This window comes from Pelobates fuscus, chromosome 10 (genome assembly GCF_036172605.1).
Source record: "Pelobates fuscus isolate aPelFus1 chromosome 10, aPelFus1.pri, whole genome shotgun sequence".
Taxonomy (NCBI): Eukaryota; Metazoa; Chordata; class Amphibia; order Anura; family Pelobatidae; genus Pelobates; species Pelobates fuscus.
This window is the reverse complement of record NC_086326.1, coordinates 14,255,305-14,269,829: the sequence shown is the minus strand read 5'-3', so window position 1 is coordinate 14,269,829 and position 14,525 is coordinate 14,255,305. Positions and strand designations below refer to the sequence as shown.

At 39.6% G+C, this 14,525-nt stretch overlaps 1 protein-coding gene across 1 annotated transcript in view; it reads right to left on the bottom strand.

Annotated features, from left to right (window-relative positions):
- Positions 1–13,594, bottom strand: part of KAZALD1 (Kazal type serine peptidase inhibitor domain 1) — a 43,078-nt gene extending 29,484 nt beyond the window's left edge. Inside the window, exons 1-2 of the mRNA XM_063435034.1 lie at positions 13,067–13,594; positions 8,252–8,860 (exon numbers count right to left, since the gene is read on the bottom strand). Of these exons, the coding sequence (XP_063291104.1) occupies positions 8,252–8,750 (499 nt within the window). The 5' untranslated portion in view covers positions 8,751–8,860; positions 13,067–13,594. The remainder of the gene's footprint in view (positions 1–8,251; positions 8,861–13,066) is intronic.
- Between the last annotated feature and the right edge of the window lie 931 nt (positions 13,595–14,525).

Below are 14,525 nucleotides of genomic sequence, written 5' to 3'. Positions count from 1 at the left end.
TGTGCCAACAGGTGTACTAGAATGGCGTGCCAACAGGAGTAATAAAATGCTGTGCCAACAGGAGAAACTGGGGATGCACACAATTTCAGAATAAATTCTTGTGCAATGTTTTTAAGGTAACATTTTGAGGCTTGACACTATTCTTTCCAATTAAAATCTGGCCTTCTTTCTTTGTTTCTTTGGTTTCGGAGTTGTTATTGCCGAGGTGGTAAAGAAACCATGTAGCACTATATTTATTAGGGAGGTTTATATTTATTTGTATTTTTATGAAGGGAATTAAAGAACACCTCAATCTTCCCCTCAGTATTACATATTACATTAACCTCTCAGAATCCCACAGGGAGGAGCAGGACCTGGCTTATTGTTTTCTTATGTTATTAAGGAGCAAATTAAAGGCCACAGAATGGTAAAGGAGTCATTGTGATGTGGCATGCCTGCAAGTTTGTTACTATTAGCTCTCAATCCACTGCAATCTGAGAGATGTTCTGCTTGCCCCACATGGATAACAGAGAAGCTGTTGCAGTAGTTACACAGTCCTTCTATTACATATTCTCTTCTGTTTGAGCCCATGATTGACTGGGATGTGAGCAGACAACGTTGTTTATCCTCTCTCCCTACTGGCTATTGTGGAGGGTCCTGGGGATCCCCATTCTTATTTGTTTTTGGCGATTTGTTTATGCCATCATTGGGGCTGTTTATTTTTGTAATATTTCCGGAATTGTTCAGAAATTGAATCAGAGATGAAATCAAAGTTCCATGATGGTGTGGACACATTGGTGACTTACTGCTGTGACCTCCAGCAACCAATGCTTGAATTCTTTAAGGCTAACATATCCTCCACTTTTGTGAGTTTGATATTTATCCATCATTATTTTTCCGTTTTATAGTGTATGGACCTTTGATGCTTGTTAGAGTTTTAAAGTGTTATAATGTTTTCATTTAACATCCAAACTAACCAGTTATCTGCCCACTTTATAATACTGTCAGGGTTTCATTGATGCATCAACCATCAACCAGTTGGAAATCAGCATAGTTGGCCAATAAATGTATCACATTTACTTTACTTATCTTTGGACTCTCACAGTATGCTTAAAAGAAAAGAAGAAAACTATAGATATATCCTTTACACAACAGCACAAACACAAGAAGTCGGGCTGTCATAAAACAGGTCAATTAAAGCTCTGTGTTTAGTATGAGCATCCGGACAGCATACACTGGTTGGTGATAATTACAAGGACACTAGCGTATGGGATTATGGTTCTAAAATTAGGTCTGGGGGTGGAGAAAAATACATCCTGTCTTCCTTAATTATATTCTTGCATACATTTCTTCTTTTATCTCCAAATACCTCCTAGCCCACGCTTGGTGATCAGCTCATAACTTACACCTCTCTCTCCACTAAATTCTGTCTTGTATTCTCAAAAAAAACAAAACACAAAACCCACAAGATGTAAAGTGGACATAATGACTAAGAAGCTGTCAAGTCATGTTCAGTTTAACACAAGTGCTCTAACTTAAATAAACAAACACGAATAGTTAATTTGGCGTGTTAGTGACAATAACTGTATCTGTACAGAATTTCTGTGATGCACACATCAAGTATGGGAACATTCCCACCAGGATTCTCCAGAAAGGGAGAGCAGATCCCAAGAAGCCACTGGAAAGGAGAAAGAAGTGGAAGGAAGTTGTCGCAAACAGGCAGACTTTTATTAAGGCACATTTTCAAAGGTTTCACAAAGGCTTGTTTTAGGGTCGAAACGTTGCTGTACACGGCTCCTTAAAAATGCCTGCCTTCTGGAAGAAACTACTGGGTATTCCTGAGTTTCCTTCTACTTTCAAATAATTGTATCTGTGTGACTCACCATTAACATATTCAGTGTGGATAAACCCTGGCCTTAAATAAAAAATGGAGTTAGGGTACCTAGTGTACCCCTAACCATAACAACCCTTAACACTTACCCTAACCCATCCTAAATCTAACAGCACAATAAAAACAGTACATTTTGTGAATGTTGTTGTAATATTGTTGGGCTCTCATCAATGTAGTGATACCATGTTGACAATTAACATTAAAGAGTCAATTTCGACACAAACCATTTATAAGAATACCAGTCTGTGTATACATGGTTTATGATTGTCAGTGAAAATAAAATGGAAAACAGACAATAAAAATTAGGAGTCACCTATACACGGTTTACTACGGTATATGATATACATACTTAACCCCTTAAGGACACATGACATATGGGACATGTCATGATTCCCTTTTATTACAGAAGTTTGGTCCTTAAGTGGCTAAATGATGATGTGATATTTGTGTTACATTCCCCTTACATGTCACCAGTGAAATTTTTGGCTCTGTTTGTGAGTTGTTAGCATCCCGGTGCAATGCAATATACCCTTGGTCCAGACCATCTTGCACTTTGTATACTTTGCTATACTTGTACACAGCCCTAAGTGATTTTCCACCAGCCTCCAATCTCTTATGGTATCCTTAGAAATGAAGAGATGAAGCAAAGTCTGCAGCCCAATAAATAACTACACCTCTGCAGTGAAACAAAAAACAAGACTTCACGTAATTTGTGTCTTATGTGGTCCTCATTCAGTCTACATGTGTTTACCTCTTTTATAGTGCCTAGTGATTCCAGTTGGGTGGCTCGATCAAACTGTCAAACAATCTGTCAGCACTTCTGATCAGTATTGTAGCCTGACAACAATACATCTAACACTTACATTGATACTTAATATTTTAAAGTCTATAGACGAGGACCACACATGAACATTCTATCTATGTGTGGGGTGATTTCCACATAAACAATAATATAATTAATAGGTCAACTCTAATGGACTGCTGTGTAGAAGAATTACTAAGATGAAGAGTTCCGCATATGGTATTGGAGTGTTTTGCATACAATATATATATATTTTAATTAAAACATTTCGTATTTTGTGTAGGCTATCGTTCCTTTTTGTATTTGCATGAATTTTGTTCATGGAATTTTTATTTTGTGTGTGGTTGTCTTGAGGGCTATTTTGTTTTAGGGCTCTATGTTTTAGTTGTTTTGTTTAGTTTGCTTTGTTGAGTAAGAAATCCTGCTTTGTAAGACACAAATTCATAATGAATGGTTCTAGTTACTAAAAAAACAAGTCATATCGAGCTGAAAAAAAAAGACGTGGCAACTATGCGCCAAAATAGCTATCTCATAAAACTTGTGAAACCCATCCTCTAAAAGAGATACGTTGGCATGTCCATGGCCAGAAGTAATGTACTCACAAGCTTAGCCTTTTAGATACACTGTAATAAATGGTAGCAGGACATTAAATTCTGCCACTTTGTGTAACAGACGTGCAATAACATCTATTTGGTTATTATATATATGTTGTTCGTGTGTGCCCTTGTTTGTCTACGTTGGATTTGGTTGAGCAGTAAGGCTCGGAATGAATTTGGCTGAGATTTTAAATAAATCTTGGAGCGCGGTGTGATGAGTGTTGGCTTTGGAAGATATAAAACAATGGAATGCACCTGGACGTGTGAATCATTCACTTCCAGCATTCCAGAAACTCTGGCTTTAACATGAAATCCATGGATCCCCCTCACCAAGATGGATCGACTTCCTGCCCTAATATTCATCCCTTTACAGCCGCAAACCATGAGCTGTATTGTATGAATGCTGGTTAGAGAGGGGGGCCCATGTTTAGCCTAGCGAAACATGGGACAAATGTCACATTATGGATTTATTAAGAAGTCAAACATGCTGATAGCCGTTTGGCCTGGCCTGGCCTTCCCTTTACTACATACATTTGTTGAAGGACTAACCAACAAAACCACATATAAAACAGCAGTATGTAAGGATCTATTTATATGGGAAATGCTTCCTGACTACGTAGTTGCATTTCCTCCAAGACACCCATGTGGTCATAAGTGGAACTGCAAGTACATAAAGTAGATGTAAAGGACTGATCTGAAACAATGTCTGCTGTAAGGTTCTCTTACTCCTCTGTCAGCCTCTGCCTGGTAGATACAGTTATTAGACTAGTAAAGTCATAATTTGACAAAAAAAAAAACTAGTTTACACAGAATGCTGCCACTTTCAAATAATGGCAATGCCAGTGTACTCCGACAGTCAGCTCTGTGCGTTGTGTGGGTTGTAGCTCAGCTCGTAGCTTTGTCTGTGCATTGTGTGAGTTGTAGGTCATCTTGTAGCTTTGTCTGTGCATTGTGTCAGTTGTAGATCAGCTCGTAGCTTTGTCTGTGCATTGTGTGTGTTGTAGCTCAGCTCGTAGCTTTGTCTGTGCATTGTGGGAGTTGTAGATCATCTTGTAGCTTTGTCTGTGCATTGTGTGAGTTGTAGCTCAGCTCGTAGCTTTGTCTGTGCATTGTGTGAGTTGTAGATCAGATTGTAGCTTTGTCTGTGCATTGTGTGAGTTGTAGCTCAGCTCGTAGCTTTGTCTGTGCATTGTGTGAGTTGTAGATCAGCTCGTAGCTTTGCCTGTGCATTGTGTGAGTTGTAGATCATCTTGTAGCTTTGTCTGTGCATTGTGTGAGTTGTAGATCATCTTGTAGCTTTGTCTGTGCATTGTGTGAGTTGTAGCTCAGCTGTAGCTTTGTCTGTGCATTGTGGGAGTTGTAGATCAGATTGTAGCTTTGTCTGTGCATTGTGGGAGTTGTAGATCAGCTTGTAGCTTTGTCTGTGCATTGTGTGAGTTGTAGATCATCTTGTAGCTTTGTCTGTGCATTGTGTGGGTTGTAGATCATCTTGTAGCTTTGTCTGTGCATTGTGTGGGTTGTAGATTAGCTCGTAGCTTTGTCTGTGCATTGTGTGGGTTGTGGATTAGCTCGTAGCTTTGTCTGTGCATTGTGTGAGTTGTGGATTAGCTCGTAGCTTTGTCTGTGCATTGTGGGAGTTGTAGATCCTCTTGTAGCTTTGTCTGTGCATTGTGTGAGTTGTAGCTCAGCTCGTAGCTTTGTCTGTGCATTGTGTGAGTTGTAGATCAGCTCGTAGCTTTGTCCGTGCATTGTGGGAGTTGTAGATCATCTTGTAGCTTTGTCTGTGCATTGTGTGAGTTGTAGATCAGATTGTAGCTTTGTCTGTGCATTGTGGGAGTTGTAGATCATATTGTAGCTTTGTATGTGCATTGTGTGAGTTGTAGATCAGCTCGTAGCTTTGTCTGTGCATTGTGTGGGTTGTAGATTAGCTTGTAGCTTTGTCTGTGCATTGTGTGAGTTGTAGATCATCTTGTAGCTTTGTCTGTGCATTGTGTGAGTTGTAGATCATCTTGTAGCTTTGTCTGTGCATTGTGTGAGTTGTAGCTCAGCTTGTAGCTTTGTCTGTGCATTGTGGGAGTTGTAGATCAGCTTGTAGCTTTGTCTGTGCATTGTGTGAGTTGTAGATCATCTTGTAGCTTTGTCTGTGCATTGTGTGGGTTGTAGATTAGCTCGTAGCTTTGTCTGTGCATTGTGTGGGTTGTGGATTAGCTCGTAGCTTTGTCTGTGCATTGTGTGAGTTGTAGATCAGATTGTAGCTTTGTTTGTGCACTGTGTGAGTTGTAGATCATCTTGTAGCTTTGTTTGTGCATTGTGGGAGTTGTAGATCAGCTTGTAGCTTTGTCTGTGCATTGTGGGAGTTGTAGATCAGCTCGTAGCTTTGTCTGTGCATTGTGGGTGTTGTAGATCAGCTTGTAGCTTTGTCTGTGCATTGTGTGAGTTGTAGATCAGATTGTAGCTTTGTCTGTGCATTGTGTGAGTTGTAGATCAGCTCGTAGCTTTGTCTGTGCATTGTGTGAGTTGTAGATCAGATTGTAGCTTTGTCTGTGCATTGTGGGAGTTGTAGATCAGCAATTATAGTAGAACATTTCATTGTTCTCTGTTACTTTATGTAACTACAGCACAATCTCATTTACCGATTTAAAATAAGCAGTAAAAATATTTAGTTAGAATAAATCATTCAGGAAAGTGAACATGTTGCTCTTCTGCATTATCCAAACATTCAGAGAGGTTGTGCAGGGCTCGGACTATGTTCAAGAGCATTCTGTTATGTGTCCCTAGATAATTTATTTGTTTAGATCTACAAGTCAGATGTAACTGAATGGCCCTTGAGAATTGCCAAATTCTGACACTTTTAACTCCAGTGAAAGGCCGACCTAGTTGATATGGCATGTATCCCCAATTCTACATCTGCAAGTGATTTAAAAACAACAACAAAAAAGATAGAAAACTAAAAGGAGGGTTTTTAACCCTTTACCTCTTCTCACAACTGCTAGGTTTCATCCGTAAGTGATGCGAATATTTCATAATGCCAAGGCCTCTTTTATTTTAACGCTTTGGTCTGCGATTATATTAAACTTGGCGTGCAAATATACCCAAACTGTTTTGTGATTTTATTGCCAGTCACCATATTCAACCCCCATTCTCCTCCATTTAATAATTATTTTTTAAGAGATAGTACAGGTATATAATCATCTACAAATGGTGGAAAATATAGCGGTCCAAACTGCAACCATGTAAAATAATTATTCCACACTCTATCTAGCGATAATCTGTTTAAAGAGAACTGTCCCTTTGACAGAAGTTGTTTTATTTAATACTCTTAAAAGCCTGTGCAATCCGCCATGATGTTTCCATTTAACCAATGACAAACCACCGCTGGAGACATTAAAAAAGGCACAAGACTTACCGAATCCCTCAAAAAAACACTCAGTTCACATCAATCTGTCAAGGATTTACAACTTGTTCTGTCCCTTAAATGATCTCTACCCTTTCTTTTCATAAACCCCACAGGGAGAAAAAACTATAAAAATGACTCATTATTAATATAAATCTACTTTTTCACTCAGGGTCAACAATGCTGAGTTTCAAGAGTGGAGGGTTGGCTAAATATAAAAAAAAAAAAAAAAGTCAAAAAGGTAGAAAAAATATATGACAAATGGCATTGTCTGCTTGTTGGAATTCTCGACATGATGTTCTCATTCAGTTGCAGAAGCTGATGGAACCAATGTAGACAGTTTTCTAGCTATTACATTACCAACAACCGCAATGTATCAAGTTAGAGTCTGTAGACTTAGAGTTGAATTTACATTTCTGGTGCCTGTGGGCACTGATTCTCCCACACCCATCCCTCCAGGGAATAAAATATATTTTATAAAACCAGATGCCCATAAAAAACTATTACTAAAATATATGCGTATAGAAGTTTTTGCCCGGCACTAATTCTGAGTATTTCTATTAAAGGATGAGTAAATGGTATGTTCGGGGTAACTGAACGAACCCATTTCTTTATGATATAATCAGAAATACATTAATCTGATTCTTGATCAATAAGCCTGTTAATATGACGCTAGAACAGTATAAACTGAATAATTAGTTTGTGTACTGCGAAATATGTTGTGGGTTTAGAAATAAAATGATATAAATGATTATGTAGCGGAGTGCCCTGTCCTCAAACTTCGGCACAACCTTCTTAAAGACAATCTCTCATAACAAAATAAGAATTCACTGATAAACTGTAAAAGCCACATTATCAGAAAATCTATAGGAGAAGATGTCATTTGATGACTGTGACCTATACCTCCAGTTTGTTGGCATGGACATAGAACATGTAGCTATGTTAGACCTAGATATCAGAGTGTGACCTGACAGTGCTCCCAGTAATGCTCTGAGACATTCCTTAACCCCTTAAGGACACATGCCATGTGTGACATGTCATGATTCCCTTTTATTCCAGAAGTTTGGTGATTAAGGGGTTAAACGTGAGTGTTATTATCATTATTATTAATGAGAACCTTTGAAACTACGGTGGTATTTTGTGGCTGCAAATGTGTACTGGTTGTATCTGATGGTATCAGCTCGTGGGTGATTTTTGCCAACAACATGCAAAATGAAGCCTCAGTTTTACACATTTTGATAGAATATTTACTTTACTACATTATTTCATTTACACTATTTATAAAACATTTGGCTTATTGAATTTATATTGACACTGACAGCCTGGCCATCATTATCTAACTAAGACAAATCACTTGCTCTTTTGTGAACTTTTCCAGGATACGCTGTGCTAAAGGTCACTTGTTGCTTTACATTTATCTTACATAACCAGCTCTGAACAAACTGAGAATACAAGCCATCGTTTGAAAACTCAAGGTAAAAATCTGAGTTGTTAAAAGAAGCCTTTTGTTAGTATTTGTTGCTTCTTCCTGTTGATTTAGTAAGGAACTGACTGTATCTTCACCATGTCACTGTTAATGTTTACTGTACCTGATTCACAGGGTCCGTCATGAACAACTGTAAGATTTGCGTCTGGTTGTGCATTGGCCATCTCGTTAAATTTACACAGCTGGAGATACGTCTTCCCATCAGATCCACAGACAGCTGTGTTAGACAAGCAGACACACTGAGGTTCTGGGACTTCCCCATGGCTAAGGTCCCCCATGTCCAGCTTACATTCCAAATTGTTCCCACATTTCCCATAGAAGTGATTGGTATTATCCAAGTCACATATCTGTCCTTCTAAATTTGCGCATTCTAAGCAACAGTCACAAGTGTCTCGCACCATCCCAGCAAGACAACCTCGGGGAACTGGACACTCTTCTGGATTACAGTCTGCGCAGTTCTCCCCTTCTTCCAATAGTCTTTGCCATCCCCGTTGGAGGTAGTCTGGGGCACTTGGTAATGCCAATCCCGGAAGTATTTGTAGAAGAGAAACAATAAGCAGGATGAACAGTTCAGGAGAAAGCCACGTGACATATTTAGACATTTTCAGGAGTTGTCATTGACCACACAGCTTAACTCCATCACTTGCACGGTCATAGCTTTGATTTTTGCATTTTTTTGGTCCCAATAAATCATGTGGCCAGTTCCATGTCTCTAAAATACAAACAGAAACAGCTCTTTTATTTCTGCTACTGTGCAGACAATATTTATTTAGCTTTTAAACACCTAAGAATAGCGTAAACTACTAAAATAAATCTGCAATGACCTGTTATGAATAGTACTTTAACAACACGTGCGCTGTTCAACATTTGAATGAACACTATAGAGACAGGACAACAAACATGTTATTATAGTTATAAAAACACATATTAGGACCCGGCCTCCCTGTTAAAAAAGTAGATGGTGATTTTATTTGCTTTTCCTCCAGTGCCGCATGGGTCCGTCGTGGCTTGCTCCGTCCACACAAACTTGGTGATCTCAGCCGAACCATTGCATTCCCATCGGAAAGCTTAGGGAGGCTATTGCTCGGCAAAATGATGTGATGCACCAATCAGCATTTTCCTTGAATCAATGCATCTCTATGGGGAGTGTTCAGCTCTGGCGTCAGTACTGCACACTGTGCAGCACTGGACTAGACAGGAACTCAAGTGAAAGTCTGAGTGACTGCCAGTGCAGGTGTTACTAGGCTGCAATGTAAACACTGTCTTTTCTCTGAAAAGGCAGTGTTTACATTGAAAAGCCTGCAGGGACAGGTTACTGACACCATAACAACTACATTAAGCTGTAGTTGGTCTAGTGACTATAGTCCCTTTCAGATACTCCTTTTTAAAGTCATTTTTTTCAATGGATGTCACCTAAAATAAGTTCTAATTACTAACCATACCACAGCGCAGAAGACTTCCATCTACACATCGAGTTTTGTTGAGATGCATACCAGTGTGGTCTAAAATGGCACGGCACCCGCGACTTCCATCTGCAGTCTTTGACATGAATTCCTTCCTGGTTTCCCAATATAACTGACATTTGTTCTCCGTTAACTAATGATGTCGTTGAATACTAGGAATGCTATTGCCAGATGACATGTCTTATTTCATTATTTATTGACCTTGGGATTGGAAGTGACTCTTCTAGAGTACGGATAAAGCTCCTGTCACTAAGAACCGTGAAGCAGGAGGACAGGCTCACCAGCTACGTGCAGTAACTCAATATGGTGAGCGCCGTGCGCATTCCATAACCAACTGAGGAATACTTTGCTTACATTTATTTTCTAAGTGACTGGAGAGCACTTTTAGAGTGTTAAATGCAAAATAAATAAATCGATGTGTTAATGCTGTCACACTTAATGTTTCTATTAATGCATTCATTATAAATAAATGAAAAGTAATAAACTTTAATTGTTACCTTTTCATAGGAGGAGTGTGGCAATTCTTATTGGTTTCCCTATTATTAAGTCAAAGTTGCTTGCAGAAAAATAAGAAAAGGGGAATAATCATGAATCTTGGAAGGGTTACTCCAGGGATCAGAACCATTACAGTCTGCCGTAGTGATTATGATGCCAGGAGTACCTTGGTCCGATTCCCCGGTAATGGGGCAAACCTTTTAGCAATCACTGGGCTCCGAGGCTCCTAGTGTCTGCTGACGCACTTCCGGGTTCTAAAGAGCTGATCCAATTGCCATTCATTGGCTAACAGCAATACATGGCACACATTAGCACAGAATTGACATTAGTTAGCCTGGAACTCTTGGGGAAAGATGTGCAGAGGAAGTAAGAAGAAACATACTTACCTATCGTTCTATGGTGCCCTGTATGTATGTCACAGTTTGTCTAGGAGTCACTCATTGTTCAACGGACACATACAGGAAGTCATGAGATATCTGACTTTTGCATCAAATGTCTGATTACGCTAGTAAGAAATTAATAAATAAAACGCAGAACTGCAGCTAAATTGCAAACTTTCGCGTAAAACCAAAAATGTTACCTGCACACTATCCCAATCCCTATGCACATTTAAACAGCTAGAGCCTTTTAGTATCAAGCCAGTGGCATCCAATCAAATGGCAAAATTTAACCAAAAACATCTAATGTGGACATTCTCACCAACACTGTTTTAGTCAGATGTGTCTATGTTTGCCTAAAATGTGCACTACAATTCAAAGTGTAGTGAATAAACCTATAGTACAATAAATATAAAGATAAATCATTTCTCCAAAGAGTAAGCCCCCCTCCCAAGATGTGCTTCAGCCCACTGTGTGTTATCACAGAGGAATTCGCACTATTTGCCTTTAAGATGGTCTGATTATTTTATTTATTTACGCTCAGAAGATTGACTTGACCATAATTATTGCACATCAATTCATCCAAAAAGGCTACTTTGTCTAAAAAAAAAAAAAGCAAAGGTGGAGGTGATTTCACAGATTTTGACTAACGAGCTCGGCGCATGCACAGTGACATTCTCAAAGCTCAATTCAGCAGCCCTGTGCTGTGTTTGGCAACAGTCACTAGAGTTTATTAGAATGAAAACGAGATCTGGAGTGGAAAAATAAAATCCCAAACTGGCAGCCTCCGTCTCCAGACTAAGGACGTCTGCCTATAGAACCAGGAAATTCTTAGCATAGCAAAGGCAGCGTACGTTGAATAATATAAAAATAAAACGTTGAATAACATTGGGAACCTGTGTATAGAATAAAATGGATTGGACATTTAATGTGTAGGGCCATTACCGCTGTAGATTGTTAACTGTGCTTTTAGTGTTTAAAAAAGAAATAAAGAGATCTATATGGAAAAGAAGAAATATTTAACATGATGGACAGTCAGAAGGCGAACACAGTCTGGTTCCAATTGAAAGTTCTATATAAACATACAGAAGCAATGCAAGCTCTTACAGAGAAAGACCAAGCTCGTGTCTGTGTAGATTCAACTTCCCTTACTTTGCTAGAGAAGGCTATCTAGCAAAAATGGCAAAGCAGTTTGTGTTGTAGTTCTGCAACGTCTGGGGTCTACCTTGAATTAGAGTTCTGTCACTCTTATACACTGTATCACTGGCCAGATCTGTGAAAGGATAATTCAATGAAATGCTTTATCCCTTGACACCTCTCTCTGGATTCCATTAGGATCTCACAGGAGCAGAGGGGGTTTCACTCCTTATTCTACCTTTTACCCACATTCAATAGTACAAACAGACCCACACTCACAGCTGGAGTGAGTGGCAATCCCTGTGTGTATGGCACTTTAACGGAGGGGTCTATCAACTAAACAGCACATGTCAACACAGAAAACTGCAAAACATTATCCGACTCTGCTGAATTATATAGAAATATAAAATAATTAAATCCTGCTGAATTATAAAACATATAATTATAAAACGATCCAACTCTGCTGAATTATAAACTTGTTCTCCAAACCCTCTATTTTAGTCTCAATTTTGCAAGATAGTCATTTACTAACCACATTGCTTTGGTAAATGGAGCCAATGGCTTCCTGTTATAGTATGATGTCCAAATATAACCCATAATAACATGGCATAATATATGTGACTATACACCCAGAATCCTGGAATAACTCCCAAAATACAGCTCTCAGTGTCTGCAGGAGAGAGAGAGAGAGAGAGAGAGAGAGCCCACAGCATTACAGCCCATCACCAGAGCATTCACGTGGTTAACCAGTAAACAATGTATTTATTTATCAAATAAATCAAATGGTTCCTTAACCCTTTCATTACACTAGAATGCTCTGATCAATATGTCAACACCATGAGAAATACATTAGATTGATACATTTTTGGACAAATTGTTCTATTAAATGCCACTGATTACACTCCTTGGGGTGGAGAGATTTCTCTTAATGTTTACAAAGAGTGAAAGTTTTATAAATGTAAAAGATTACACAGACCATGCCACCCTGCAATCAATGTAATACAGAGAGCCAGCCAGGCAGACCTCTGGATCAGTCTGGGTATTTGTGTCATATCTTAAGTGGGGGGGTTATTTCACTAACAGACCCCCAGCAGCGAGGAAAGCTCTAACAGTTGCTTATGCTGATGGCTTGCAGATATTGATGAGAGTTGTAGTGTTTTAACAAATGGAGGTAACTGAATACCCCTGTACAATGCCCAGCTCCCAGTAACAGTGGCATGTGCTGTATACACGAATATAATAGGAGTTCATTTACTCTCAAGGTTTACATTGAGTGAATGGAAGCATTAGTGGGTAAATCATCAATACAGCAGGAGTATTAAAAATAGGAGCAATTCTAGAATGACATTTCCAGTAACAAGTTCTGAGTGGTTAATAAGCACCAGTACTGCAAGAACTAAAACATATTGACCCGTTTCTCCATTACAGTCAGGATTTGGGACTCACCTCCAGCAACTCCCCGGCTGAGGGATTTCCAGTAAGTGGTTCTGTCTGTGAGACAGGCGCAGTGCTGGCTGACAGTGATGTGTCTGTGAGACAGGAGCTGTGCTGGCTGACAGTGATGTGTCTGTGAAACAGGGGTTCTGCTGGCTGTCAGTGATGTGTCTGTGAGACAGGAGCTGTGCTGGCTGTTAGTGATGTGTCTGTGAAACAGGGGTTCTGCTGGCTGTTAGTGATGTGTCTGTGAAACAGGGGTTCTGCTGGCTGTTAGTGATGTGTCTGTGAAACATGGGTTCTGCTGGCTGTCAGTGATGTGTCTGTGAGCTAGGAGCCATGCTGACTGCCAGTGATGTGTCTGTGAGACAGGAGCTGTGCTGGCTGTTAGTGATGTATCTGTGAGCCAGGAGCTGTGGTGGCTGCCAGTGATGTGTGTTTGAGACAGGAGCTGTGCTGGCTGCCAGTGATGTTTTGAAGGGTTGCAAGCTCTGCAGTGGGAGAGATTGCTTTTCCAATAGCCTTTATACCGTCTCCTGTTTGAATGAGAACTTGTGATGTCAAAGTGTAATGTGATTCCTCACAGACCCATCCCCCCTGTCCACAGACCACTGTTAAAGATGTTGTTTTTTTTCTTTGGTTCCTTTTTTTTCTAAGGGCACTAAAATGCAAATACTAATATTTCTATGTCCTTGTATGAGTTTTTTTATATATATATATATATATATATTTCCTCCTTATAATGTGAGGTAAGATTTATATCACTGGAGAAACCAACTCAGCACCTCTCTGTAACGTAAACTGAATGACAATGGTCCCAGGCTCTAGTCTCTGCTAAAATATATGTGAAAGAGAACTTGTCACGCTCCAAACAACTGGCGCTCATTAGATTGATCATATAATTCTATCCACACATTGTGCTAGCAGTTTTATGGGCAAATGTATAGATTAGGAGAAAAACATATTTAAAGACAGTACTTTCTCCCAGCTGTCAGCCAATGACGCAGCGTAGCGAGGAAGTATCTCCCACAAGAGGTCCTTCTGCTCTCCAACCATAGCAACCACAGCACATGCACCGTGGTTGCTATGGAAGCTCCCTGGTCTGCCCTTCTACCGCTGGCTAGGTAGTATAGGAACGGAGTCAGGTGATGTCACTTCTTCCAACGCTGGAACACTGGCAATAAATCCAGCGTAGACATCACTATATTAACATTAAATACATTGGGTATATTAGTGATGTATGGTGTATTCAAAGTATACGGCAGCGATTTCAGGTAAGTACATTTTTTTCACAACTGGTTCACTTTAGGATTTCAAAATACTTTTCTCTCGCATACTTTATGAGGGAATGCACTGTGTCTTGCAGTGTTCTGGCAAATACGCGTTCCAAATTCCTGATCTTAGTCTTGGCTTGATCGATAACATAATGAGCCATTGGCTGGATCCACTATGGCACCGAGACACGAGTTAA